This window comes from Emydura macquarii, unplaced genomic scaffold (genome assembly GCF_026122565.2).
Source record: "Emydura macquarii macquarii isolate MOO-44397 ecotype Brisbane River unplaced genomic scaffold, CSIRO-AGI_Emac_v2 contig_629, whole genome shotgun sequence".
Taxonomy (NCBI): domain Eukaryota; kingdom Metazoa; phylum Chordata; order Testudines; family Chelidae; genus Emydura; species Emydura macquarii.
In genome coordinates, this window is record NW_027130766.1 from 4,261,646 (window position 1) to 4,286,293 (window position 24,648).

At 43.9% G+C, this 24,648-nt stretch overlaps 2 protein-coding genes across 3 annotated transcripts; one reads left to right on the forward strand and one right to left on the reverse strand.

Moving 5' to 3' along the window:
* Window positions 1-1,049: 1,049 nt before the first annotated feature.
* On the forward strand, window positions 1,050-6,654 carry TAC4 (tachykinin precursor 4). Its single transcript, XM_067540890.1, has 4 exons — window positions 1,050-1,163; window positions 4,030-4,129; window positions 5,964-6,017; window positions 6,442-6,654. Exons 1-4 carry the CDS (start codon window positions 1,050-1,052, stop codon window positions 6,492-6,494), a joined length of 321 nt encoding a protein of 106 aa, XP_067396991.1. The 3' UTR covers window positions 6,495-6,654.
* Window positions 6,655-8,748: 2,094 nt separating this feature from the next.
* Window positions 8,749-24,616, reverse strand: KAT7 (lysine acetyltransferase 7). Of its 2 annotated transcripts, XM_067541087.1 has the most exons (15): window positions 24,492-24,616; window positions 22,521-22,668; window positions 20,805-20,981; window positions 20,363-20,602; window positions 19,082-19,164; window positions 18,759-18,848; window positions 17,709-17,807; window positions 17,436-17,546; window positions 16,291-16,482; window positions 15,868-15,957; window positions 14,944-15,084; window positions 13,523-13,616; window positions 12,649-12,795; window positions 11,195-11,301; window positions 8,749-10,600 (listed from the first exon to the last, which is right to left on the reverse strand). In XM_067541087.1, the coding sequence occupies exons 1-15, from the start codon at window positions 24,504-24,506 to the stop codon at window positions 10,499-10,501; spliced, it is 1,836 nt and encodes a 611-aa protein (XP_067397188.1). In that variant the 5' UTR covers window positions 24,507-24,616; the 3' UTR covers window positions 8,749-10,498. The 2 variants fall into 2 exon arrangements, with proteins under 2 accessions (XP_067397188.1, XP_067397187.1); XM_067541086.1 differs by lacking the exon at window positions 24,492-24,616 and having other exon boundaries at window positions 22,521-22,692.
* Window positions 24,617-24,648: the final 32 nt, after the last annotated feature.

Genomic DNA, 24,648 nt, shown 5'->3' on the forward strand with positions numbered 1-24,648 from the left:
TTAAACTGACTCTCAGAACATTGTGGCTGGTTTTGTTCGGTGTGATTTCGGAGCAATGAGACCCAACGTATCATTTCTTGGCTCAAAGGAGGGAGCTGTCCCTTCTGATGAGCATGAAATGGATGGCAGGAAGAGGGATAAAATGACACTTGGCAGTGAAAGATGAAGTCCTAAACTCCTGAATTCCTAAGGGTCGGAGGATCTGGCATCCCCCCTGAACAGAGCATCCATTGGAATAACCAAACTTCAAGCAGATGACACGGCATTGTGTGTGTGAGAGAGAGAGGGAGAGAGAAAGAGTGTATGTGTGCTCTAAAGAGGCAGGCATACGACTTCGGCTGCTCATTTTGTATGTGTGCAAAAGAAATGCTGCAGACATCAGAGGAAAGGATCGGTAGGTAACATGAACCCCAAGGCTGGGTAGGAAGCTAGGCAAATGTATTTTGTAAATCGGAATAGTTAGTATCAGAAGCCTTTACAAAGGGATAAGGAAATGGCTTTGCCATGCAGCACAGTCAATCTGCCTTGAGGTTTGAGCGATGGAAAGAGGAAATCAATGACAGGAGGACAGGGGGAGCAGAGAGCATCCCTCCCTCTGCCGCACAAGGCCCTCCTCCTCCTCAGAGATTTACCCTAGAACCATTGGGGTACTTTGTTAGGTCATAGCAGTAGCTGCTCATCGATTGGACTGGGAAGGTAAATCCCTTTGAGAAAACTGGATAAATAGAGGCAGCAGAGCTCAGATTTGGAGACAGGTTAAAAGAGAACCTTGGACTTTGACAAGATAGAGGAAGAATAGAGAGAAACAGGCATTGAATTAGGGAGCTGATGTCTTAATGAAACTGATGTGCATAGCCCTTGCTCTTACCAACTTACAGTGCAACTATAGGACAGTAATAAAGAAAGAGGGAGGGGCAAACCCAAGATCTCTCCTCCAAACTCCCTCAGCAGAAGGCAAAAGAGCCCCAACCTTCTCACCGAATTCTTTAAAACCCAACTATTTAGACAGTTGCCAGCAGAGGGTTAGACGAGGATCTTTGTCAAGAACTATGGAAAGCTTGAGAGGTTTTTTCCTGCTGATCTTTCTGTGTTCACAGATTTTCTGTTTTGAAGATGATGTGCCCAGTCTGGAGGAAGACCCTTGGACAGCCCTGTCCCTGAAGGTAAATGGTTTATTCTTCATTTCTTTATGGATTTTTGAAGGCTGGGAGAGTATTTTGAAGCCATTAATAGCTTGGGGAATGTATTCTCTCAGTATCTTAACACAGCCTGATTTAACTTTATCTTCTCCGGCAAAGCAGGACCATTAAGAGCTGATAGAGATGCTTTGCACTTATGTAGCACTTGATCCCTTCAAAGTCCCTTCCAAACAATACTCACAACACCACAGGGAAGTGTGGTAGGTAGGGAGGTATTTTTTATCCCCACTTTACAGATGGGAAAACTGAGCCCCAGACGGGTGAAGTGACTGCATCTCAAGCTCCCCTGGCTAAAAAGGAAAAGTATGTAACAGATTTTTAAAGGAGTGATTTCTAAGAAGGGAAAAACATCCATCAGTAATACCATTGGTGCCTAGACATCACAGCAACAGGTACATTAGAAATTAGGTACTTCGAAGGGATACTTCATATGATATGTTTCTAGACAGCTTATCTGCTTTGAAGTGCAGTTGCATACACAAAAAAGGCTAGGCTGTGTTAAATAAAGCACCTTCTTCAAGTCCTATCTGCTCAGTTCTGTATCACTAGTGTTAGCCAATGCAGATAAGGTACAGCAAGCTAAAATATATTCTGCCCCATGTATCAGCAGCCAAATTGACATGCTAGGTTCCACTAAGTAATCTATTTCATTGGTGACAGAGGGGAAAAAATAACTGTATTTAGTTCATCTACGGTGCTTTTCATTTGTAGTTCTCTAAGCACTTTACAGAAGATTATGATATTCATGCCCACTTTACATGTGGGGAAACTAAGGCAGAAAGCAAGGCCATGACGTGTCCCGAGTCATAGAGCAAGTCAGTGGAAGAACTGAGAACAGAATGCAGGAATCCTGACACACCGTTCATGCCCTTCCCGCTTGACCACACTACCATCCCAATGTGATTTGGAGTTGCAGACCTCATGTGGAGCTGACAGCCCTGTTATGATTTGTAAGCTGTAAGCAAATTTGACTGGGAAATTGCTGAAAGCAAAAGGTGGAACCCTGTAGTGCCATTCACGGTCAAGCTGAAGCCTCCCTGGTTTGGGGATGGATTTTTGCTAAGGTAAATCTGAGACTAAATGTTCTTTACTGCCTTTCCACATGAAGTCAGTCTTGGAGTAGCAGACTCAGCAACACCCAGGGAAGTTGTGGCTGTTTATACCAAGGCTGGATTTTACCCCCAGGCTTTGGAAGTTGCTCAAAAACTTGACACTTTGAGTGATTGGTCAGCAAAGATTAAAGAATCCTCCCTGGGAGATTAACAGTTTAGAGAATTTGTAGAGTAGGATTTGTATGAAATGACTGCAGCTCATTGGCTGTGACAAAATCAACTTGTCTGTGCCATTATTCATTCAAACCCTTCATAGCCGATTTTTTTTAATGTTCTGAGGCAAGGCTGGTTTGTTTGTTGAGGGTTTCCCACTGTGTCGCTTCCAAAGACTGATCACAGATTATAGCATTTTCATTGTCACAGCAAGGGGAACATTGTACTGAGTGGGTTTAATGTTACACTCAGAAGCCAGGTGCAGGGAGCTGCTAAAGAGCCTGGGGGGAGAGAGGGGAAGAGTGGGGGGAGATGTAGAACACCTTGTTTCCTTTACAGCTATGTCCATTCTGTCACGTGGGCTGGTTAGCAACTTGCATCTAAATACTATAGTGATGAGCAACATCATAAATGGATGGATGGATAGATAGGCTTATTTCTATCTATAAGCCTCTGTGGTCTGTTCATTTTAGGCAGTCTTAATAATACATAGGAAGTGCCAGACTAGATCAGATAATTCCACTATCCTGTCCCTGACAGCAGTCAGCATCGGCTGCTTCAGAAGAAAGTGCAAGAACCCTACAGCAGGTAGTTATGGGATAACCTGTCCATCGGGAAATTTTCCTTCTGACTCGCATCCATTTGGGGTTGGCTTATGCCCTGAAGCAGGAAGGATTATAGGCCTTCAAAAACTCTGATTTTTTAAATTTCAAACATTCTTTTTAACAGCACAGTATACGAAACAGGAATTAACACCTGCCCTTTATGAGTTCCAGGGCATGAGGTTAAAGTTAAAAAATCCCCACCTTCATGACTTGTGTTAACACATCTAAGACTCTTTACACTAAAAGTGGCACAAATCAGTTACATGCGAAATCTCAGTGCCTAGTTAGAAATAAGGCACAAAAGAAAACGTGGAATTGTGAGTCTATTTAAAACCGAACACACACAGCTTGACTCTCTATTGCCCTGCACCTTGTTTTAATACTCACTATGCACTGGTGCAAATGAATGCATGTGGTGCAGGGCAACGGAGAATTGAGCCCCTACAGATGGGGGATTACTTTACCTCGTCATTTGCAGAGTATATATAGCAAGGCTGCTGCTTTGTCTCCTGAGGATTTATAAGAGCAATGAGCAAAATCACTCTTTGCCATTACATGGTGTATTATCAATTAATGTTCACAAGTGGTTAAAATTATCTAGCTCTAAGCAGAAATTTCATAGCCTGGACTATGTAACTTCAGGGATTGGATCACCTGGAGTCATTCCAGTGGAGGAATGAACTAGGGCAATGGGCCAAGTTAAGCAGCACCATGGCAATTAATTGTCAGACTGTGCTATTGAAGTCCTATCAAATCTCTGTGGATACCAGTATCTGCATGTGTAGAAAGCTAACACAGTAGCGTGACCAGTTTGGCATTGCCTAACTCTTTCACCCTCAACGCTCCAAGCTGCTGCTTGAAGGGAAGGTTTCGCTCCCAGACTCTCAGCTCCTTGTTCATTGCTAACAGCAGGGATGAGATTTCAGCTTCTGCCCTTGGCTCTTCCTTTTGCTTTTTTAGGATGAGAGCTTGCAGGACAGTCCACTCCAGCGCTTTGCACAGCAGGTGAAAAGGGGGAAATTCCAGCAGTTCTATGGCCTGATGGGAAAACGGGCTAGTGGTAAGTTCAATGCTTATCAGAAATTTAACCAACAGGAGTCCACCATTGCTTAGACCAGTGTTTCTCAATTAAATTTGGCCACGGAACCCTTTTGAACTCGATAAATAATTGCGGAACCCCCTAAACTCTTAACAGTATTTTTACATATGGGGCCAAAAAAAATGTCAAAATAAGCAAATTATATACAAACAACTAGGTCAGCATTGCTCAATTAAATTACACTTACACTCGATACCCTCTGCCGAAAAATCTGGGACATCTTCCCTTTTTCGGCGGCGTGCAGAAGCGGCGCGGAGAACGGCTGATCGGCGGCGTGGAGAACAGCTGCTCGCGGAATCCTAACAGTGTTCCTGCGGAACCCCAGGGTTCTGCGGAACACCAATTGAGAAACACTGGCTTAGCCCATCAGAGGAAATCCCATTGCATTTATAGCACGTGACTTTGTAGATCTCTCTTGAATGGGGGCAGGGTAATAAGCAAAATGTACATCTGACTTTACAAAGATCACTTGGACAGGTTCATGGGAAAAGGATAAGTGTTAACCCCCAACCTTCATTTCTTTTTTTCTTTGCAGGGGTGCCACAGACCTTGCCAGTGGGACGGAAGAGTGAGTGCTTCTTTTACCCTCTTGTCTTTCTGCTTGTAAAGCCAGTGATGTATGTTCACCCCGACCCACAAGCCAGAGAGGCAGACACATTCGTTTTGCATAGTCACCTGCCTCTGTATCCCTTAAAATGGTAGATGGGCTTTTCACCACGAATTCTGAACTGGAGTCTAAGTGATATCTTAATCTGTTGCTAACGGGAGGAGAAACGTCACTAATGAGAGTGTTGTAACATGCTGCTGTCTTCCCTTCTGTCTGAAAGGAAAGATGAGCACAAAAACCATCTTAAAACCTACTTATGCTGCTTACCGCCCCCATAAAGGCAGATAAACAATACCATTCCTATTTTACAGATATAGAAACTAAGGCAGGGAGGTGAACTGACTTGCCCACAGCCACTGGAGGAATCAGGGGGATTAAAAGTCAGATGCCCCTGGGTCTGAGTCTCATGCTCACAACCTCAGAATACACCTCTCTTTCAAAACAGTGAGGGGCCAGGGGAAGCTTGAATCTTCTATCACAACCATCCTGCCCCCAAAGGATACTTATCTGCACTGGTCAACACCCAGCATCTAATTCTTGGCTTTTCTGGTCTCAGGTTGATCCAGGCACTAATTTTTTCCAATCCCTTTTTTTTTTTTCTTCATAGCTTTAAACCACAGAAAACTTTTGGACCAAAGTCCCTATTTAGAGACAGTGCTGTCTTTGCTCAGCTCCAGCGTAGCTCTGGGCCTGTGGCAGAGGAAGAGACATAAGGCTCTTCGCACTTCTGGAATACGGCTGTTTGGCCATGGACAGTGGCTCACAGTAATATAGGAGCAGGGGAATTGGTGACAAAACCACAGAGGGGTAAGAGGTTGTCTACAGCCAATTTGAATATTGCTTTAGCTATATTTGTTTGAAACCCATATAGTTAAAGCAGTACAATCCCCCTAGTGTGGATGTAGTAATACCTGTATAAAGATGCCTTATACCAGTAAACTGCAGTCAGGCTCTGGGTTTTCCTGCTTGAAACTATTTTGGTAGAAAAATAACAACCCTCACCAACATAGTTACACCGGTACAAAAACTGTGTGTAGACCAGGCCTAGGAGAGGATGAAGTGATTCATTTTCCTTTTGATTGTAGATGTGGCATTGGTACGGGTCCCCGTCTATTTTTCCTGCCTGTAATAGCCTGCATTTAACTTTTGTAAGTCTCTTTCCCAAACTCTGTCTCTCTGCCATGCTAGGGCATCGAGGAGAGGTATTCATAGGACTCATGGGACGAAGATCCTCCAGTGGAGGTGAGAGAACTCTCATGCCAGATACTACTTAGGAGATCAGTCTCTCTTCCATGTCAGCTATTCTAACAAGTAGCTCTCAGCTCATTTTTTACCTGTCCTCCTCCCCTGCCCTCTCTTATTTATAAGAATCCTGTAGTTGCCGGAGTCTGCAAGAACATTGCTTGCTATCAACTGACCCTCTGGTTCGAGTGTCTCTCTGATGGCATTTGTGTCTTAGTCCATGCAGCACTGGGTCTTTATTATCCCCCCAGCTCTTTCACTAAGAAACTGCCTCTGGGCAATTTACCATCACACATACTGCATTCTGCTGATTTACTAGTTCAGCTCCAACTCTTGAGAAGCAGTAGTAGACAAGCAAGTGTAGACAAGTGTGAATCAATCCAAATAGACTTCCTTCATGCAGATATTTTTCTTCCTCATACAGAGTCGACACAGGACTGGGACAACAGTCAGCCACTGCCTGGATGGGAGCCATAGCATGACATTCCACCAATGATCAATATCCGCTCCTTTCCTTCACAAACACTAGATTACAGTAGCTATGCCGTCTACTCATTTCTATTCATGCCCCACGAACACAGGAACAAAGTGCTTTTCCAGTACCAGAAAAGCACTTTAGGATCTTTTATTTCACGATGGTCTCCTTTTGTCAAACTGCTATGTATATATGGTATAAATATATCACTGGCACTGGGAAGAGTTGGTGCTTTCTTTTCATCACAGCCGCTGAATGCAGCACAAGGTTTAGTGCATCGCTTCTTTACTCCTGTAAGCAGAGAGAGAGAGAGAGACACACACACACACACACACACACACACACACACACACACTTTGGTTTCCTTATTCCATTATTTCTAAGGAGGTGATAAAGCCTGAAATTTAGATTAAAAATCAAAACAGAGGAAGGAATGGCTTATCTAGTACCTTGTTTTTCTTCAGTTTTTTAGTTAATAACCTGACTGCAGGGAGTGATTAGTTACACAACTTTTGTGTTCTCCAAAGTGAGCATAGGCTTATAAGTACAATTTACATGGCAAGAAAGCTTTATTTAAAAAAAAACAACCACCAAAAAAAACCAACTTTGTTTCTCTCTTTCATCTCCGCTTTCAATTCATTATCTAATAAGCACCCTTTATGTGACAAGCACAAAAGCAGCACCTGAAAAGCTTTCAGTCAACTCTTCATGGGTAGGGATGGAGACTTTTTGTTCTGTATTTGTACACAGAACAATTGCTCGGCCATGTTATAATGGGGGGCAGCTGTATCACTCTGGTAGTTTAGGCCAAAGTACTCTTAGCCTAAAGGTGGAGAGTGCGATTAGGTGGCTACTGCATTCAGTAAACTTTCAGCACTTGGGGAAAGGAAGGTGGAAAGAGATAAAAGCCATTATTAAGAGTATGATGAATTTCCCAGTAATCAATAGCAGCCTCAGTGCAATGAGATCACAGTGTGTCTCAGCACCATCTTCACCTCTAGAAATACATACAGCTCTGGTTGAGAGAGAAGAGACACTCCCCTCTACACCCCCACAAATATTGTGCGATCCTCACAGAAGCCTTGAGCATCACTTTAAGTATTTCCTCTTGTCCCTGTAGTCTAATAAATGGGGTGGTCCATTGGTACAGCTACAAAGATCAGTTGTTCTCTGCCTAATTCTCCATGATAGTTGTTTCCTAAGGCAGGAGTATCACACTTTACTAGGGTGAGACACTCCATTATTTCTAATCTCCAACCCTTCCACTATAGAAGGGAGGGGGAAAATGATGCCAGCAGAGCTATTTAGCAATGCACTAATCATCAAGGTTTCATATATTCTCCTTGCTGATCAAAAGTTCTTCTTCATGGAATAACAGATGAAAAGCTGCTGGGTCCAGATGGCAATGCAGAGATGCTCATCCCAACCAGAGTTTAAGAAAGTAGAGCAGAAAAAAGGAGAACCCAGGCTGATTTGCTGCCCACTGGGAACCTCTGGAGAGAGACACAACCAGGGTAGTTTGATTAGCTTCTAATTTAAATCAGAAATTGTAGCACAGGCTCAAAATCTTTGAGGTCTGCCTTGAACTTCAAACTTTTGATCTTCAAAAGACAGAGGCATAGCTGTTCAAAACTCTCCTGTGGGGTAGGAAGAAATAGGTCTGGTTTCACAGAGTTTAAGGCCAGACAGAACCATTAGATCAACCAATCTGATCTCCTGTGTAGCACAGCCCATTAATTATCAGCCAGATACTCTATATTAAGCCTGAGGACTTTAGTTAGACTAAAGCATTTCAGTTCTCAGGAGACTGTGTGCCACACGCAGAGAACAGGAGACCAAAAGGTGCCATGGTCATGGAAGAACAGAGAGACTAAACAACTAGGACCATTAGTCCCAGGAAGCTCCTCCCTTCTTACACCAACTTTGGGTGGCCACTACAGTCTTAGCTTTGTATGAAGTATGGAAGTTGGAAGTATGGTCTTAGAGCTATTGTACATGGCAGAGTTCTATATTCCCAACAGCACCATCCACTGTAGAGAGCCATTTCTAAACAAAGAAAATACAGCATCTAGGACATTTCTAACACAGCCAACCTGAAGTCTGCTTCAATCACTATCCTCATTACAAGGACAGTATAAAGGCAGCTTCAAAATTAAAGTCTCTTGCAAATTAGGAACAGAAAAGCAGCCTCACTTGACTGAAGAGCCAGCTTAAACCCCCATTGCTCAGGAAAACCAAGAGGAAGGATCTGACAACTTGAGCAGAGAACATGCTTTATTGAGAAGTAGATACAGGAATAGCACATTCTACCACATCAAGGGAACAGGGTTTAGCTTTTGTACGTGACTGGCCTTCTTTCCCATCCCTAAGAATTCCACTATGCCAGTTGGTTCCAAGAGTATGTCTTCAGCTACAATGTAGGATTCCCATGGCACTTGACAGTAATCCTCAGTAATACCCACAAGGATATAAATCCTGCACTGAGATCTACTTATTTAGGGAGGCAAAGAAAAAGGCACAGCCCACCATGAAAGGGCCCGTAGAGAACTTCTCCACACTGGGAATGATCAGTGGTTAACAATGGCCCTTATGTACCAGCACATGGTAAGCATTTCATTTCAGACACCACAACGAGCGATCATAGGAAGGGTCTAAATGAAATGGGCACGATGCAGGTATCACTCACCTCACGCCTGTCCCCTCCCTGGAGATAGATAGGAAACTCGTGGAATGAGGAGAGTGGTTATACTTGAAAGTCATTTTATGGAGGTTTCTTTTGGTGGTGCAGGGGGCTGAGGGAGTGTCACTGTTGTTCTACAAGAACAGACAGGATGCACTGTCAACAGAAAAGCAACCATCCACACAGCTAGCCGGAGATGCTGTTGATGCACAGAATGTATGCTTCAGACAATCCAACAACCGATGATATTGCTTTATAGACTTTCTGTGGCTGTTTGGGCAAGGTTATCAAAAATTCACCTGAAATTAATATTTTATTCCTTTAATATAGAGTCCTTTCAAAAGGCTAAAATTCAAGGACTGTTTTAGGAGAATGACTAAGTTGAAATAAAAAAAACAAGTTTAGTGTATATGTGTAAAGGAAACCACTAACTCCAGCAACAGGGAACCAATGACATCTGACCTCAGAGGCCTCTCCAGCTGCCAGAATACTGTACGAACCTCAGGAGAGCCTGCCACACCCTAAAGGGCTACTCTGTGATAGTGTGTCAAATCACAGCGCTCTCGCACTATTAATCTGGACTCTTCCAGGGTAACACCAATGATCACACCACTCGCTGACAGGTGCGAGCTGTGCAAGCTTCAGAGTGTAGAATATTAGCAGTCAATTTTTGTTACAGTGAGACCTGCTATATATGTGGGGAAGCTTTCTTTAAAGGGATGTCCTGCTGTCCTATTGAAATGAATTGTTACATGGGGCAAGGAAGTTCATCAGACAAGGTTAGTTAGCAATGCTAAAGTCAGTATACTGGTAACACGTTGGAAAACCTGCTTGGATGCAGATTTACAAACCTTTTCCCAAACAAAATGTTAATAGAATAATTTGGAGAACAGATTTTTAGACTTGTTCAAAGGCCACAGAAGCTGTCCTGCCCATTACTTAGAAGGCAGAGTGCCTGAAGGAAGGAACACAAACAGATTATAGGACACAACACAACCTCATTGGAATAAGAACATGAGGGTAGGACCAGTGACTGGACAGGTACAGTACCAGATATCAGAACTCCTTGGGCCAGTGCTGCTAGGAGCTTCATGTGGGTCCTACACAGATCCAATCCTTGCAACCTCATTGAGGCCGAAACATAAAGTTCCTCAGAACCAGCGTCTGTGGTGTGCACAAAAGGTCTGGGCCAGAACAGTACCAAAAGGAACTGATCTTCCTGGAGGGTACTGTACCAGCCAATCACAACAGCAACAGATACAACAGAGATCCCTAGGGTACTTCCTACTTCTGGGGTTCTTCGCTGGCTTCTGGAGTGATGGACAGTTAAGTTCCCTTGGGCGGGGTCCATTTCAAACAACTGGGATCCATTGTCTTATTGGTGTTTGATCTTTTCGCCTCTTTGGCTATCCACTCGTCAATCAGATCCTGAGAAAGAAAGCGTGAAAGGGCAGGTTAAACCTAAGAAAATTAAACAGATGTGAATTATCCATTGGATAAACCACATGCGAGTCCAACACTATGGAGGTGACACACCCACCATCTGCTTAGTACCACAGAGATGACACGCTGTGAATGGAACAGTCCACACTACTTTCTGGGAACCCCACTGATAACATACATCAGGCTGTCTTCATCTATGGGTTAAAGCCCCAATGAGGGGAAATAAAAAAGCAGCAAAGAGGGGAGCTGAGTTTGGGGATTTACTTGCTTAAGACAAGCAATGGAATTTTCCTATGTCAAAAAAACAGCACAGAAGGAGATTAAAAAGCAGAGGATTTCTACACTAGTCAGGGGAAAAGGGGGAGGGAAAAAATCAGCCTGGGGACCCACCTGAAGCTTTATCAGATATTTTGTTTCGCTTTAGGATTAGAATGCTGCTTTACCAGACTCAAAACTCAAGAAAACCGTACACAATCCACAGGGAATGTAGATTAAGATAGGATATTATCCTATGGACCGAACATAGAAAGCTGAACTGTAAGAAACCAGAAGTGCAGGTGCAGCCATCAGAAGTCTTACCTGTCTCTTTAAGACCAGGTGTTTTCCCTTCCAGTATTTCAGCATCTGAAGTGCCTGCAGAGTACTAACGATGTCAACAGGGTTCACTGCAGTCTCCTGGCTGATTTCTGAAAAACAAGACCACAGTCCACAAGAGGATAGAAGGCAGCAGGGTCAAAGCCCCATGAAATTCCCTCAAGACTGCAGCAGGCAGTACTTGTTTAGTTCTCAAATACAACTTGATTTTATGCTGTACCCACCCTTCATAATTATATCCACAAGATGCCTTGGAGATACTGAGATCTTTTTAAGTTTAAGTTTAAGAGTCATTCCTCTGATTCAGCTTGGCCAGTGATTAGGGAAGCAGTGTATCTAGTGGTAAGAGCAGTACTGGGAGCCCAGAATCCATTCCCAGTTGTATCACTGACTTGCTACGTGATCTTAGGCAAGTCATCACCTCTGTGCATCAATGTCCTCACCTGTGAAATGGGGATAATTGTTATCTCCCACGTCTTAATTGTTTGTAAAGCACTTTGGAGAACCTCAGATTCTATAAAAGTGCCTGTAATGAAGTCTACAGATCTATCATTGCATATATTCTAAGTATTTTTAGAAATGTCTGGAAATCTCTCCTTAGCCAAACAGTTTTTCCTTTTGAAATTAATATTCTAAATTAGAAAGGCATTTAGTCTTCTAAAGAAAGCCACAATAGACCTCAGTATTGACCTCTGTGGAGGAAAACTATAAAGATTTACTGGTTTGTCAAACAACTGTAAGTTCATACAAAGACAAAGAAAAAGAGAGGCAAAATGGCCCCATATTTTCCTGATCTGAAAGGAAAGTAATGCTGCAAGTCAAATATTTCCGCCTGCTGGCTACCAAATCTCAGAAGAACACAACTTGGATTTACTGGAAAGGAGTAGGAGAATACTCACCACCTATGTTGGGTAATGCAGCAATAGAAAGGGTTGAGTTTTGAATGCACAGACATGAACTAAGCAGCAGTCCATGTGTCTATTAACTAGATCTGCCTAGGACTTGAGGTGTATATCGTTACATATTTGTATCTAGTTATTCAATCTTGCTTTTCTGGAGACTGAGCTGTGCAGCAGAGCTGCTCAGAATGGTGCTGACTTTTAAGCTGCGGTTTAGATCCCTATCAATCATTATTTTTCTTTTTAGAAACAACCATTTAATTAAGGGCATAGATGTGGGTGCTTTGTGAGTCTTCAAAACCCAGCAAACTAGCTTAATTTTAAAAATAGTGGGGTCAGACAGCAAGACAGAACCCCATGAAATTGCAGTCTAGAGGATCCATGCTGCTCCAAGAACCCCAGTAAGAGAAAGCAACTCATCCATCAAGGTAAAATGGGACAAACCTTAGCCACCACGGGTTTGGAAAAGGGTGAAGAACAAAGAGCACAGAAACATTCCTGAACAAATTCTCTACAAGTTAATTTAGCACTAGAACATACCCTTAATAGAGATCTCTTTGCCTTGGAAATTATGCAGATAACGAAGAAGAACTTCCTTCCAGTAACTACGGTAGCTGATAAGGCCCAAGTCAGACAGCGGGCGTTCTGGAGAGCCAACTTTTTCTTCCACTTTGGAAAGTAAATAACCTGTGAGCAAGAGAAAACGTTTACTCATAACAAATATATGTCATGTCAACTAGCTACAGCTAACTGCAGGGATCCCTGGCTGGGATGATTTAGCTATGGTTAGTCCTGCTTTGAGCAGAGGGTTGGGACTAGATGACCTCCTGAGGTCCCTTCCAACTCTAATCTTCTATGATTCATCATCATGGATGCCCAACAAGCAATGTGTGGTGTACAAGTTCACCAAGAAATAGTCAATCTGGGACAACAAATGTCTCCTGAATAACCGCCTCATCTGTAGCACTGGAAAAGTAGCTCAGAAGTCTTTTCCCATGCAGACAGATCAACTACATACTTGGAAATAACCAAAACAGGCAACTGTGGAGATTTTGTTAGCATAAGTTTCCCTACAAGGGAGTAACAGTACCTGGATATGAACCATGCTAAAGGCCCTTCTCTTGACGTCTGCACCCATATATCTGTTACAGTCCTGTCCTGAATGGTCCCTCTGGCACACATACATGCAAAAGGGTATGTTCAACAGCTCTTCTGGTAGTCAAGGGGACTGATACACTATGTACAAGCTTGAGTTGAAGGAACCTTATCTGATTCAGCTGTGCATTTCTCTGCTTCTCAAAGGTCAGTGCAGGAATATAGAATAGAGACAAAATCTGATCTCTTGAAGATAGAAGGTTTGCCTCATTTCACAGACACTACTAAAGATTTTGCCATAACTTTTCCATATACTTACTGAAGTCAATGAGCATTTTGCCATAACCCTGCCTCATGTACTGGGGCATTGTCAGGATACAAGACACATTGTAGTTGAGGAAAGAATTCTTCTCCTGAAAGCAAGAAGGGGGAGAAACTAGATCAGCAGGTCTCAATCTCACAAACCGCAAGTACACTTCTATTGCAGCAGGCAGAACAAGGCAACATAACTGATGCAATATAAGTAGAGTGAAATAGCAATGTAATAGCCAGTCTGACAACTAACTTTCAACATGAGCTCCACCCACCAAGCTGGTTTAGAGTTTATTACTTTATTAACCATTAAACTGGGCATTCACTCTCATGATTGCTAGGACTAGGATGGAAGGCAAACAGAGTCCCATCATGAGAGATTATTGATTTAAAACAGCAGCCAAGACATTAGAGTTGTGCTGTCACTGCAATCTCTGTTCTGAACCCAAACAGCCTTCTTAATTGCAAATGCAACATAAAGTTAACACTGCATTAGAATTATAGTGCAGAGTGTATATCAAACAGTTTAGTGAGTGAAGAGACCCACTAGGGCAATGTTATCCTCAGGCCAATGCAGGATTTTTCTTTAGAGTATGTTTCTTTAATGCTTTATCCATATTCAGGTGACTTAGGAGACAGAATTTCCAACACTCTCCTTGGGGGACTATTCTACTGTCTAATTGTTCTCATTTGCTGTAATTTTTACTCTCTCAGGACAACTGCACCACAGAAACCGGACCCAGCAGAGTTCTAATCATCTTTATTGGATTTCAATGAAGACAGCAAGGAAGTGTGTTTTGCAAAGATGTAATAGGCATTAAGTAAAAAGCCTACACACACCTCTGAGGAGGCAACATGGTTGAGCAGACAAGGCTCAGGACTATGAGCCAGGCGACATGATGTCTATCCCAAGCTCTGTCACTGACACTTAGTGTGACCTTGGGCAAGTCACTTCACCTGTGTTCCTCAGTTCCCCTATCTATAAAATGGATATAATGATATTTTCCCATCTCAAAGTGCTTTATAAAGCTCTAGACATAAAAATCATTAAAAGTGCTAACTATTATTAGAAAATTAATCTAACTTTTTCACAGAAGAATTCATCTCCATTTAAGACAATGAGATCCTAGCTAACTTGTATACAAGTAGTTATGAATTACTGGTTAACATAACAATGCCGCTTTGCAAAAGTTTGACTTTGCTAGCCCTCCGGAAAGCTGCAATAGTAAAGCATCTGAAAAGCTTTTGTAGTTTAGCTTTGAAATTTTAGCTCTTCCTGCACACTTTTTTGCTACTTGGATGTTGGACTTGCAGCAAACTGAGGAGTGAGGGGCTGTACTGAAGACATCTGTCTTAAGCCACAGCATTAGTAAAGGATTGGAGTAAAGGATTAGTAAAGGTCTATATTGGAGGTTGATTTCTACTGACCTTGGAGAAGTACCCTATCAGGTGACAGCCAGTGTTGTCAGCTTCTGTCATGACATAGAAGAGGAAGGGTTCAACATCGTAATACAGAGTTTTATGGTCCAAGAAAAGCTTCGCTAGCAGGCACAGGTTTTGGCAGTAGATCTGGAAGCAGAAGGAGAATATGACACGCCTGTTTGTCATGGTGCAGCATCTCTGAAATAGAACCCCTTCCACTTTTGAAAGGATGAGAACTGTAACAAAATACAGATTAGGGTAGATCTGTTCCTCCACCAAATGGCTGTCTTCTCAAAACAGCTTCATGCCTAGCCATGGCATTTCAACCCCTCAATAACCAATTTCTAGCAGGGCCTAGAAGGGTCCTCCTCTATAGCAATGGTTCTAGTCATTTGGAGGCAACTATACCGCTTCACCAGACTCAGGCCTCAGTTGTACCTGCCAGTACCCACTACACACCAGTCAATTGTGAATGCTCTAGCCAGCAATGGAGCTGGGCTGCTCCGCTGCATCTTACAGCATTCATAATTGAATGGGAGACAGGCAGTGGTGGTATGAATCCAAGCACTGAGGATCCTCAGTGAGATTCAGAAAGGGAACTGGCCATACAAGTGACAGAGGCTACTGCACTAGTCCTTGAATGTGAACCAGCAGATGAAACCACGGACCTGCAGGAGGCTGAAAAACAGCCACGAGGAAGATGCAGATCGATATTATTCAGGTACACTGTTGCAAGAACCATCAAGTACATTAAGATAACTACTAGCATTGCAAGAAGAGACAGGGGAAGCACTAGCACCCCTTCTGGAATCAAATGGAAAGAAGCCATCATCTTGTGCTTCTCTACAGTGTAAGGCAGGTGACATACAAAGTGCATGAGAAAAGTGAACTCCAGAATCAAAACTGTGCCATCACTGCAATTCCAGTTACCTTGTTCTTTTTCCCATCCACTTCAAACACCGAAATGGAACCTTTGCGGTAAATTTCGTCCCCTGGTGGATGTTTCCAGACACATTTTGCCTACAAGAAAATGAGTCAAAGTTAGGTAACATTACTGCTCTAGCAGCTGTTCTGAGAGCAGAAAGAGTTGTGCCACCTGTTGGATACAGAATAAATAGATGGAGCTCTACTCCATTGGGATCCATCCTGCTGGCCCGAGGATTAAGACTAAATCTGAGAAAACCTGTCTTCCTTTCAAAGCTGTGCAGAGCTATGTTTTCACTCAGTGGTTCAGTCAGGCAGGCTCCAAAATGGACCATTAGAGCCCAAAACTGCTATTGTGTTTTAATGTGTTTTCATCATCATGTCAATCTCTAAACCTAAGGAATTGGGCAACTATCACCAAGGACTTACCATGTGCCTGCGTAGTATTGTCTGGCTCTTCATGTACTTGAGACAGAACTCGCACATATAGAGACGTCCCAACCGAGCATACTCCTCTGGATAGGGAGAATGATACCAGGTGTCCAGCTCATAGCGGCCAAAGGCAATTGTTTTAATCATGTTGCTGCCTTCTGTGATCTGGCCCTGGAGCCGTAACTTCTCCTATCAGCAGAAGGGAGGGAGTGTAATAAAAAAGGAAAGGGGGAAAAAAAAAAAAACCATTTATTTCCCTTCTGTGAGTCTATTCTAGAGCCATCTTACAAAATGGAGATCCCAAGGAGCCGTTCCATGCTTACCCTTTAGCCTGATACACATTAACAAGTTTCTTGCCATGCCAAGATGGCCTGTGATCTCTGGGGCCTCACACCACTCAACCTTAATTTATATTGTTAATGTCAAAGCAATTTACCCTCCATGCCACTTGGTATTTTTTTCTCCCTCACACAGGGGGAAGAAGGAAGCCCACTATTCTTGTTGAGGTGGCCACAAGTTAGCAAAAGAGACCATCAAAATTGTTTCTGGATCAGCTTTGGGGGTGGGAAATGGCACCTCAAGAAGCCCTTATCAGTCTAGCTTAAGATACAGTTCTGAACTCTAGGATGACAGCATGCTGACAGGCTGGCCTGTGGCAGAGCGTTTAAGCTCTCAACTCAATCAACCCTCAGATATTCTTTCAATGTGTGAAGCTGTTGCCCATTCCACCCAGGAACATATTCATCTTCTCTCACAGGAGAGACGCTGAAAATGAGCTTGATAAATGGGACTGGCACCGAATACTTCTCTTGCCTCAGAGCTTACAGTATCCAAGAGTGGAAATGCACAGCTCTAGCTGTATGTTGGGCAAACTTGTTGTCAGACACCTCTAGCTTCCTTATATTTTTAAGACCTAAATATAGGGAGACAGTCAGCCCTGGTGTAACTCCAATTGACTTGGTTCTTATTTTGAAGATGTTTCACTATGCATTCTATTGCCATTTACACTCTGTATGGTTCAGAGGTGATTCTTCTCACACACTCTCACTTATCAGCATAAGCACTGCAGACTCTGGGGACATTCAGCTCTTGGAAAAACAAAGGCAGCTGCTATCAGACATGTTAAGGGTTAAGAGTCTCACCAGGTCTTCAGAGGCCCGTGCTTGTGCTCTTCGGAAAAGCTCTAAGTCATACTCGCTAGTCAGGTTTTCCAACAGGGGTTCTCTGGTGTTGCCATAGGTTTGTCTGTGTTCCTGAAACAATTAAATATTTGGAGCTTTAAATCTCTGAATGATCTATGGGCTGCTTAATGCCACAGCCTTGTTAGCCCAGCATTTTGCAGGAGGAGTGGAAAGACCCCCAAGTGCTTGTCACACTCTATAGAAAGGAACTAAAGAAAAAAGTTGCTGCCATACCATGTACTTTTCTTTCTGCTCCTTGGTTAGTCCCGCATTTCTTTTCTTCCTCAGCTCTGCTACTTTCTCTTTGTATCTCAGCTGTCTCTCTGTTGGTGCCTGAAACAGAGAAGTTGGGAATAGTCAACATATTTAGCATGCTTCATATATTGCCCGTATCCTTTCGATTCTAAATAACTCAGCATTCTTTGTGTTCCCCTGTTCATCAAAACTTTCTCTCCGGAAGCGTTTGCTCAGTTGATTGATCATCACCAATAGGCAGGCAGGGCAACATGAAATCACAAGGCTACATAAAGAAATATAGACTATGGTATGCGCGCAATGGTTTGATAAAGTGTGGTAGCTGCATCTTCCATAAAAATGTGTTTAGGGAGTTTTATGAATTTCAAAGCTTACAACAGAACACAGACCAGAACCAGGCACAGCACAGGCATGGAAAGGAGATAGTCCTCTTTCCTCCCCAGCCCTTTCACTTCTCTACTAGTACATCTCAATCCCAATACACAGACCCATACTCTGTCTATTAGTGGTTTTATAATGTGGACAAGTATTCCTTAGAAACAGGCTCAGCTTAAACTTGTGACAAAGATAAACTCATCTAGTCTTGAACCCAAGTGTCCAAACTTTGAGAAGCATAAACTCACTGAAGGCCTTCTTTTTGGTTTAGCAGTGCATTTCTGTAGAAATATATTTGCCCTGTATCCCAAAAAGCGTGAACAGAGAATAATCCCTCAAAACAGCCAGAGCTTATTTTGCACAACTATAATAGATTACTGGACTATGACGTTTGCTATAGCAGTTGAGGCCTGCCATTGCCCATGTTCCTACCAGCAACCAGGATTTGGGCTGCTCCAAACCCTCGCCTCATGATTACAATGGACTAACCCATGCACAAACAAATGGGAGGTGGAGGGTAATAGTGCATGAGGGCGCAGCACAAAAGCCCACCTCAAAGATTAATCAGGGAGAGAAATGCACAAAAGCCTGAAGGCCCAAATTGAGGTTTTGTACCTGGATTTGGGAAACACTGCTTATGCAGAGAATGCATACCTGATGTCTGGTGGCATGCCTGTTGTTGTCATCCTGTCTGTGGGACAGCATCCTCTCCTCGATCTGTTTATCTCGGCTCTGCGCTCTCACCTGGAAATCAGAACAAACCCCTCAAAGCATGTGATGAGTCTTTTCCATTTCCCCTTTGAATTCCAGTATACAGTATGCACATAGTGACACAAATAAGCATAGTTGTTTCATATCTGAAGTGAGACAACTCTTGCAGCATGATAACCATTAGTTTAATTCTAAGGTATTAATGACAGGTCTTGACATGTCATACTGTAAAAGCAGAATGAGAACAAAAGAGGAGAGAAAGTTACCTTGCACTCATCTGCTGAAAGATTATGATATAGTGGGCATCCTGAAATGGAAAAATGTCTCTCATGCTTCCCTGTTAGGTGTCCTATAGAGAAAGAGAAAAAATCTTACAGCAAGTAAGTAAAAAAAGCCAATAATGAAAACATCTTGAGATCAGGTGGTTAGATGTTGTGGCTGGGTTTCAAAGAGGGGCTAAATATGTTTATTACCAATAAAACAGGAAGAACAAATCTCATGCTTCAAGAGATAAGCTGTAGGGGCCAAATAGGAAACCCAAATATACACGCTACATGACGTTATCAGGTTAGATCATCTTCCTTCCAAGTATTCTCCTGGCAATAACAAGTGTCTTACCTGAAGGACCCTATATTTTCCTCAAGCCTTTATGTTGATGACCCATCTCCTTTCTGACAGATCGCTTCCCCTTCACATTACATCCATTCCCCTTGTACACTCACCCCTCCACTGCAGGGTGCAAGAATTCCACCAGGATTTACTAGGATTGGAATATTAATGTTCCATGCAGAATTCAGAAAGGTATCATTTTAAACAGGTTTTTTTTCATTTTGTTTTAAAGTGAATTTAGTGCTGATTGCATTGTCTACAGAACAGGACAATTTCAGGTAGCGGCAGGACATGTTTCACCCACACTATCCTGTCTCAATTTTGACATGCCTGGACCACCTCAAGTTTTTCAAACTCCATGGCCCATTCAGTTGCTCTCTTTGCTGAGAAACCATTGAAAAGGGGGCAACTGAAGTTTTTGTACTAGGGAACTGAAGCAAGATCAAAACTATTTCCACATATGCCAAAGAGCCAACAGGTGGCATGACATCTAGTCACTACTAACAAACTGGATCTCAACTACTGACCTAGAAGTTAAAGACTTCATATTCAACAGACCTTCCAGACCAATTCTGCAGAGATTTTAGCAATAAACTCAGAGCTTTTTGTAGAAGTGACAGTGCATCATGAGAACTCCACTAATTTGGATGCAGATAGAGGAGCTCAGAAGAATCAGTCCTGTAACCATCTATTTTCAGTCTTTTTTCCTCCACATCATCCTCAAAGACACCCCTGGAAAATATGTACTGAGACAAATTCCATTCCCCCAAAGGGGCTTTCTGCTTCAACCACCCAACAAATACCCTGATCCCAATAAAGTGCATGCTGCTGAGACATGCAATTCTACCCAGTGGGGTTCTCAACCCTGTGAAACATAGGCTACTGAGCTCAATGTCAGAAATGGAAGGAAGACAAATTAATCTTGGAGTCGGCTTTACCTAAGGAGTTGCAACCAGGAGTAGGACACTTCATGTTGAAGTTGTAGCTTTCATGGAAGCGACGGCGCTTGGGGCGGTGAGACAGGTCACTTCCAGAATCCTTCATGGACATGTCCTTGGCAATGCTCTCATCATGAGACACATTTGGACTGGATATATCTATGTCAGACTCTGAAGAGGGGGCATTCCCAGTTGGGGTGCGAGGTGGAGACTCGTCATGATCCACTGCATTTTTAGTATCTGAATAAGAGTTGAGACATTTAGATTTGCATGAAGGGAAGTTTATAAAGAAATGAATAAAACACAATGCATAGCCACCTGCTGCAAACTCTCATCCTCAGGGCACGGTATTAAACCCTCAATCTCATAGGGCTTGTCTCTGAGAGAAAGCACACCTCGCTGGGATTCTGCAAGCACTCAAAGCCACACCTCATCCCCATACCTCTATCGGAGAAGTCAACCACTTGCTCTGTTTCCGATCCGGATGAGCGAGTCTGTCGGAGTGGATATTTTTTCGGAGTCACAGGGGTGGGCTGTTGTTGACTGCGGGTCACCCTCCTAGTAGAATAGGCAGGCTCCTCTGCACCAAATGATGGTGGATTACGAACTGGGCTGGAATCTAGTTTAATAAAAACCATAATTTAATTGAGGGCAACTATTACCAGTCACTAACCTGCCTTTCTGCCTAACCCCAAGGGCAGGTTCATATTACCTCATGTTCTGCTCCTATCAACAATCCAAACTATAGGTTGACTCTCATCTGACAGCTTGACCCCAACAGCAGGGTCTCTCTTCCTACACCACTGGTGCACCTACTGGCATCGAGATCTGTTCTGTTCTTCTGAGCTTCTTTCACAGTTTTACAGACACTATGAGCCACCAACAATCTGAGGAATCAGGGACAAAGTAAATTTACTCTGTACTCCATCATTTTTCCAATGGTTACAAACCATCTACTGAGAAAGGGAAAAAGCAGCAGGGGCAGATGAGAATCATTACTCTTTACATCAACCTTCTGTATACCATAGTGGTTTTGGTGCAAGGCAGGATCCTGCATACCTGCAACCTTGGAGTGTTACCACCCTTAATAAAAATTCTTATGCAACAAGTTTTCCAGCAAAAAAAATGTGTTTTTTCCTTTTTAATTACTGTCAGTTACGAACAACAGTTCTTAAAACAACTATGAGAAAGTGGAAAAGTAAAACATACTCTCAATCTAGATGCCGAAATGCAGAAACATGCAAAACATCCCCAACAGACACAATATATTGATTAGCTGAAAGCCTGTTGTATGATGGAGTATAATTTGAAAATGCACCCCCTTCACAGCACAGAGCCTCAACTTCCACATCTGAACACCTCCAAGCAGCCTGAAGTCTCCAAATACCAACTTCACTCTGTCTAGTTATTTGTATGCTGTTCTCATCCCCATGGTATCCAAGAGCTTAGTGATATAACTAAGCTAAAATTCAAGAGAAAAAGCCCTGAGGTCCAGTTTCAGGGATGTGGTTACAATGAAGCTCTAACAGAACAGCAAATTCCAGGTGTGCTAGGCCTTTATACAAAGGCGTGTTTTGAAAATTACTTTTGATTTACAATTCAAACAGCTGTTTCTTAAAATAACTAAGGTGACTTTGAATGTTCCCAAAATTCCTTTTATGTGAATGATACTTAGCACATCCGCATAACTACACACTTAAGAATCTTTAAGTGCCCCAAAACCACTAAACTGAGCATCACAAAAGTTTGTATTAGGTAGGTAACATCCATTATACATATAAGGAAACTGAGTTAGAGGACAAGTGACTTTCTGAAGGTTTCAGAAAATCAGTGACAAAGCTAAAAATAGAACCCAAGGGTTAACTGCCAGTCCCTTTAACTACTGGACAACACTACCATTCAGATCAAGGAATAGACAGGAGATCAGACTTCCGACCACCTGTTTAATCATTAGATTGAACAGCCTCATTTATGCAATGCATCCTTGCAATGCCTTTGTTCCCTTCCCTGGCACACCTGTATCCAGTGAGAGAAAATAATGAATGGGATTAACTAAAGTGAAGGTATTGATTCACTAAAATTCCTTTAAGTATTACCAAGCCAAGAAAATTGTGGTTACCCAGCCAGCTGCATCTGGTGGGTCTAGGAAGGTACTTACCTTGAGAGCTCTGACTGAGCCTGGCTGAAGAGCGGGTCACACGGGCGGATCGCCGTGACGTGCCATCGCTTTCAGAGCTGTCAGTGTGCTCAGGATCTGTAGAGAAATCGGAGTCTTCGGTTCCATCTGAACTGCTGCCTGCATTCCTCTGTAACATCACAGACCCAGACATTACCACAGTAACATTTCTACTCGGATACTTGTAATAATACTAGAAATAAGAACATTTGATGCTGGAAGGATCATTTCAATATACAATAAACAAACTAATGGCATTCAGAGAGTTTGCTTTGGAGGAAAAGCTCTCTTTAGTACAACAAACAAAAGATGTAGACAGTATCATCCATAATACAGGATTTCTGCGAACTGATCAGGTCCATTAAATTACAGATGACACCAATTTCATTTAAGAAGAACATACTTGAAGTTTCAAATAATTCAGACATTTGGCGCCCTAATTTAACACAAAAGGTTCCAGACTGACTGCTCTCATTCCAGGCCTCTCACTGCACCGCTACACACATAAGCAGCAGTGCTTCCCCTATACCTTCTGAAGGCATGCTCTTGGCAAGAAAGCGAGACAGCTGAGCCAAGCCCAGTGTATCCTAGTGATGTGCAACCGCTGTCAGACTTAGCAGTGGGGGAAAGGGACTCCAAGACTACATGTCACGACCAAATGACCATTCACGTGCAGGGTTTGGGCTCCAGAGTGGGAGCGATGCGAAAGAAAGCCCAGGAGGTAATGAACGTGCAGGCTCTCCTGCCATGACAGGTTGATGAATGCAGATGCATCACCTTGAGCCTTCTAGACACTCCTATATACAGGAAGCCCCAGCCACACAACAACAGGGTGGAAGCGGGGCATGGTTCGGGCCAAGGTTTTTTTTCCAGGGGGAGGGGGGCAGAGAGGAATAGCAGGGGAATGTGAGGGGGTATAAAGGGGAGCAGCGGATGAAGTCCATCAAGGGTGAGCTTTGGCAGTGGTGTGGTCTAGGGGGCGTATGGGGGAGCTAAAGCTGCCCTGGGGGAGGGGTACACAGCAGGAATAACTAGTGGCGTGTGTGGCACAGAGGGGAGTATTGGGGGGGGGGGGTAAGGAGGGTGGTATAGAGAAGAGAGCTAAGGCGGGGGGGGAGGGCACAGAGGAGAGCAGGAGGGGAGTTAATGCAGCCCATGCAAAGGGATACTACAGCAGAGCATATGGGGGCAGCCCTGAGGTGAGGTGAGGTGCTATAGAGAAGCATGGGGGAGGGACCCATGGCACTGCCTGGGGGAGGGTGTGGGACCCCCTGCATCCCCCATGGCCGCCCCCTGCCGCTTTGTTTTGCGCCTGCAGCCGCACGGCTCACTCAGGCGCGCTCCCCCGCCTGGTCCATCCAATCACGGTCGAAGAGGGGCGGAGCGGGTAGGGATCCTCTCCAATAGGCATATTAATGAGAAAGAGGCGTGGCCCCCAGGGGGTGACTGACGGGAAAGTCCGGCCTATCAGCGCGTACCGCGCTGCCACAGAAGCAGCCACTCAGGGAGGGCAGACTGAATGGGAGGGAAGGGAGAGCGAACGGAGAAACAAGGCACGCGTGCGGAGGTGACCATGGGGGGCAGAGACGGGCAGCAATGAGGTCCAATAAGCGTCCAGCTGAGCCGTAAAGCAGAGCCAATCAATGATCAGGTCTCTAAGTAAGTGTCCAATCAGAAAGACAAGGAGGCGGAACGTGCTCCCAACCGGGGAGGGGAAAAGGTAACCGTTGGGGCGATGAGTGATAGCAGCGGTGACCAATCACTACTCAGCAGGCCCTACTGGGGAACCAATCTGGTTGCAAGGTGGGCGGGTGCAGGGGGCTGAAGGCCGCTATTCTCACTCGGTTTTCATGCTTGTGGGGGGCTGTTCGGTAGGGGGAAAAGAGGACAGACGATGTCCAACCTCCTTTCCATTCCCCAGCGCTTCTCCTGCCCGCCCAGCCCCGTACTCACCTTCCTGCGCGGCATCCTTGGTGGGGGCGGGGGCAGTGAGGGCGGTTGGTCCCCGGTGCCCCCGGCCCGGGAAGCGGCGGTAGCCGCCGCGTTAGCACCGGTGGGCTCCGTGGTGACAGCCGTGTCTCTCGTCCTGCCTCGCTGACGGTCACTCCGT

Coding starts and splice junctions, on each gene's coding strand:
- TAC4 (XM_067540890.1), top strand. CDS start 1,050: ATGGAAAGCTTGAGAGGTTTTTTCCTGCTGATCTTTCTGTGTTCACAG. Junction 4,130..5,963: donor GATGGGAAAACGGGCTAGTG/GTAAGTTCAATG, acceptor CTGCCATGCTAG/GGCATCGAGGAGAGGTATTC. Junction 6,018..6,441: donor ACGAAGATCCTCCAGTGGAG/GTGAGAGAACTC, acceptor TTCCTCATACAG/AGTCGACACAGGACTGGGAC.
- KAT7 (XM_067541086.1), bottom strand. CDS start 22,692: ATGTCTGGGTCTGTGATGTTACAGAGGAATGCAGGCAGCAGTTCAGAT. Junction 20,982..22,520: donor GCTCAGTCAGAGCTCTCAAG/GTAAGTACCTTC, acceptor TTATTAAACTAG/ATTCCAGCCCAGTTCGTAAT. Junction 18,849..19,081: donor TTTCAGCAGATGAGTGCAAG/GTAACTTTCTCT, acceptor TCTGATTTCCAG/GTGAGAGCGCAGAGCCGAGA.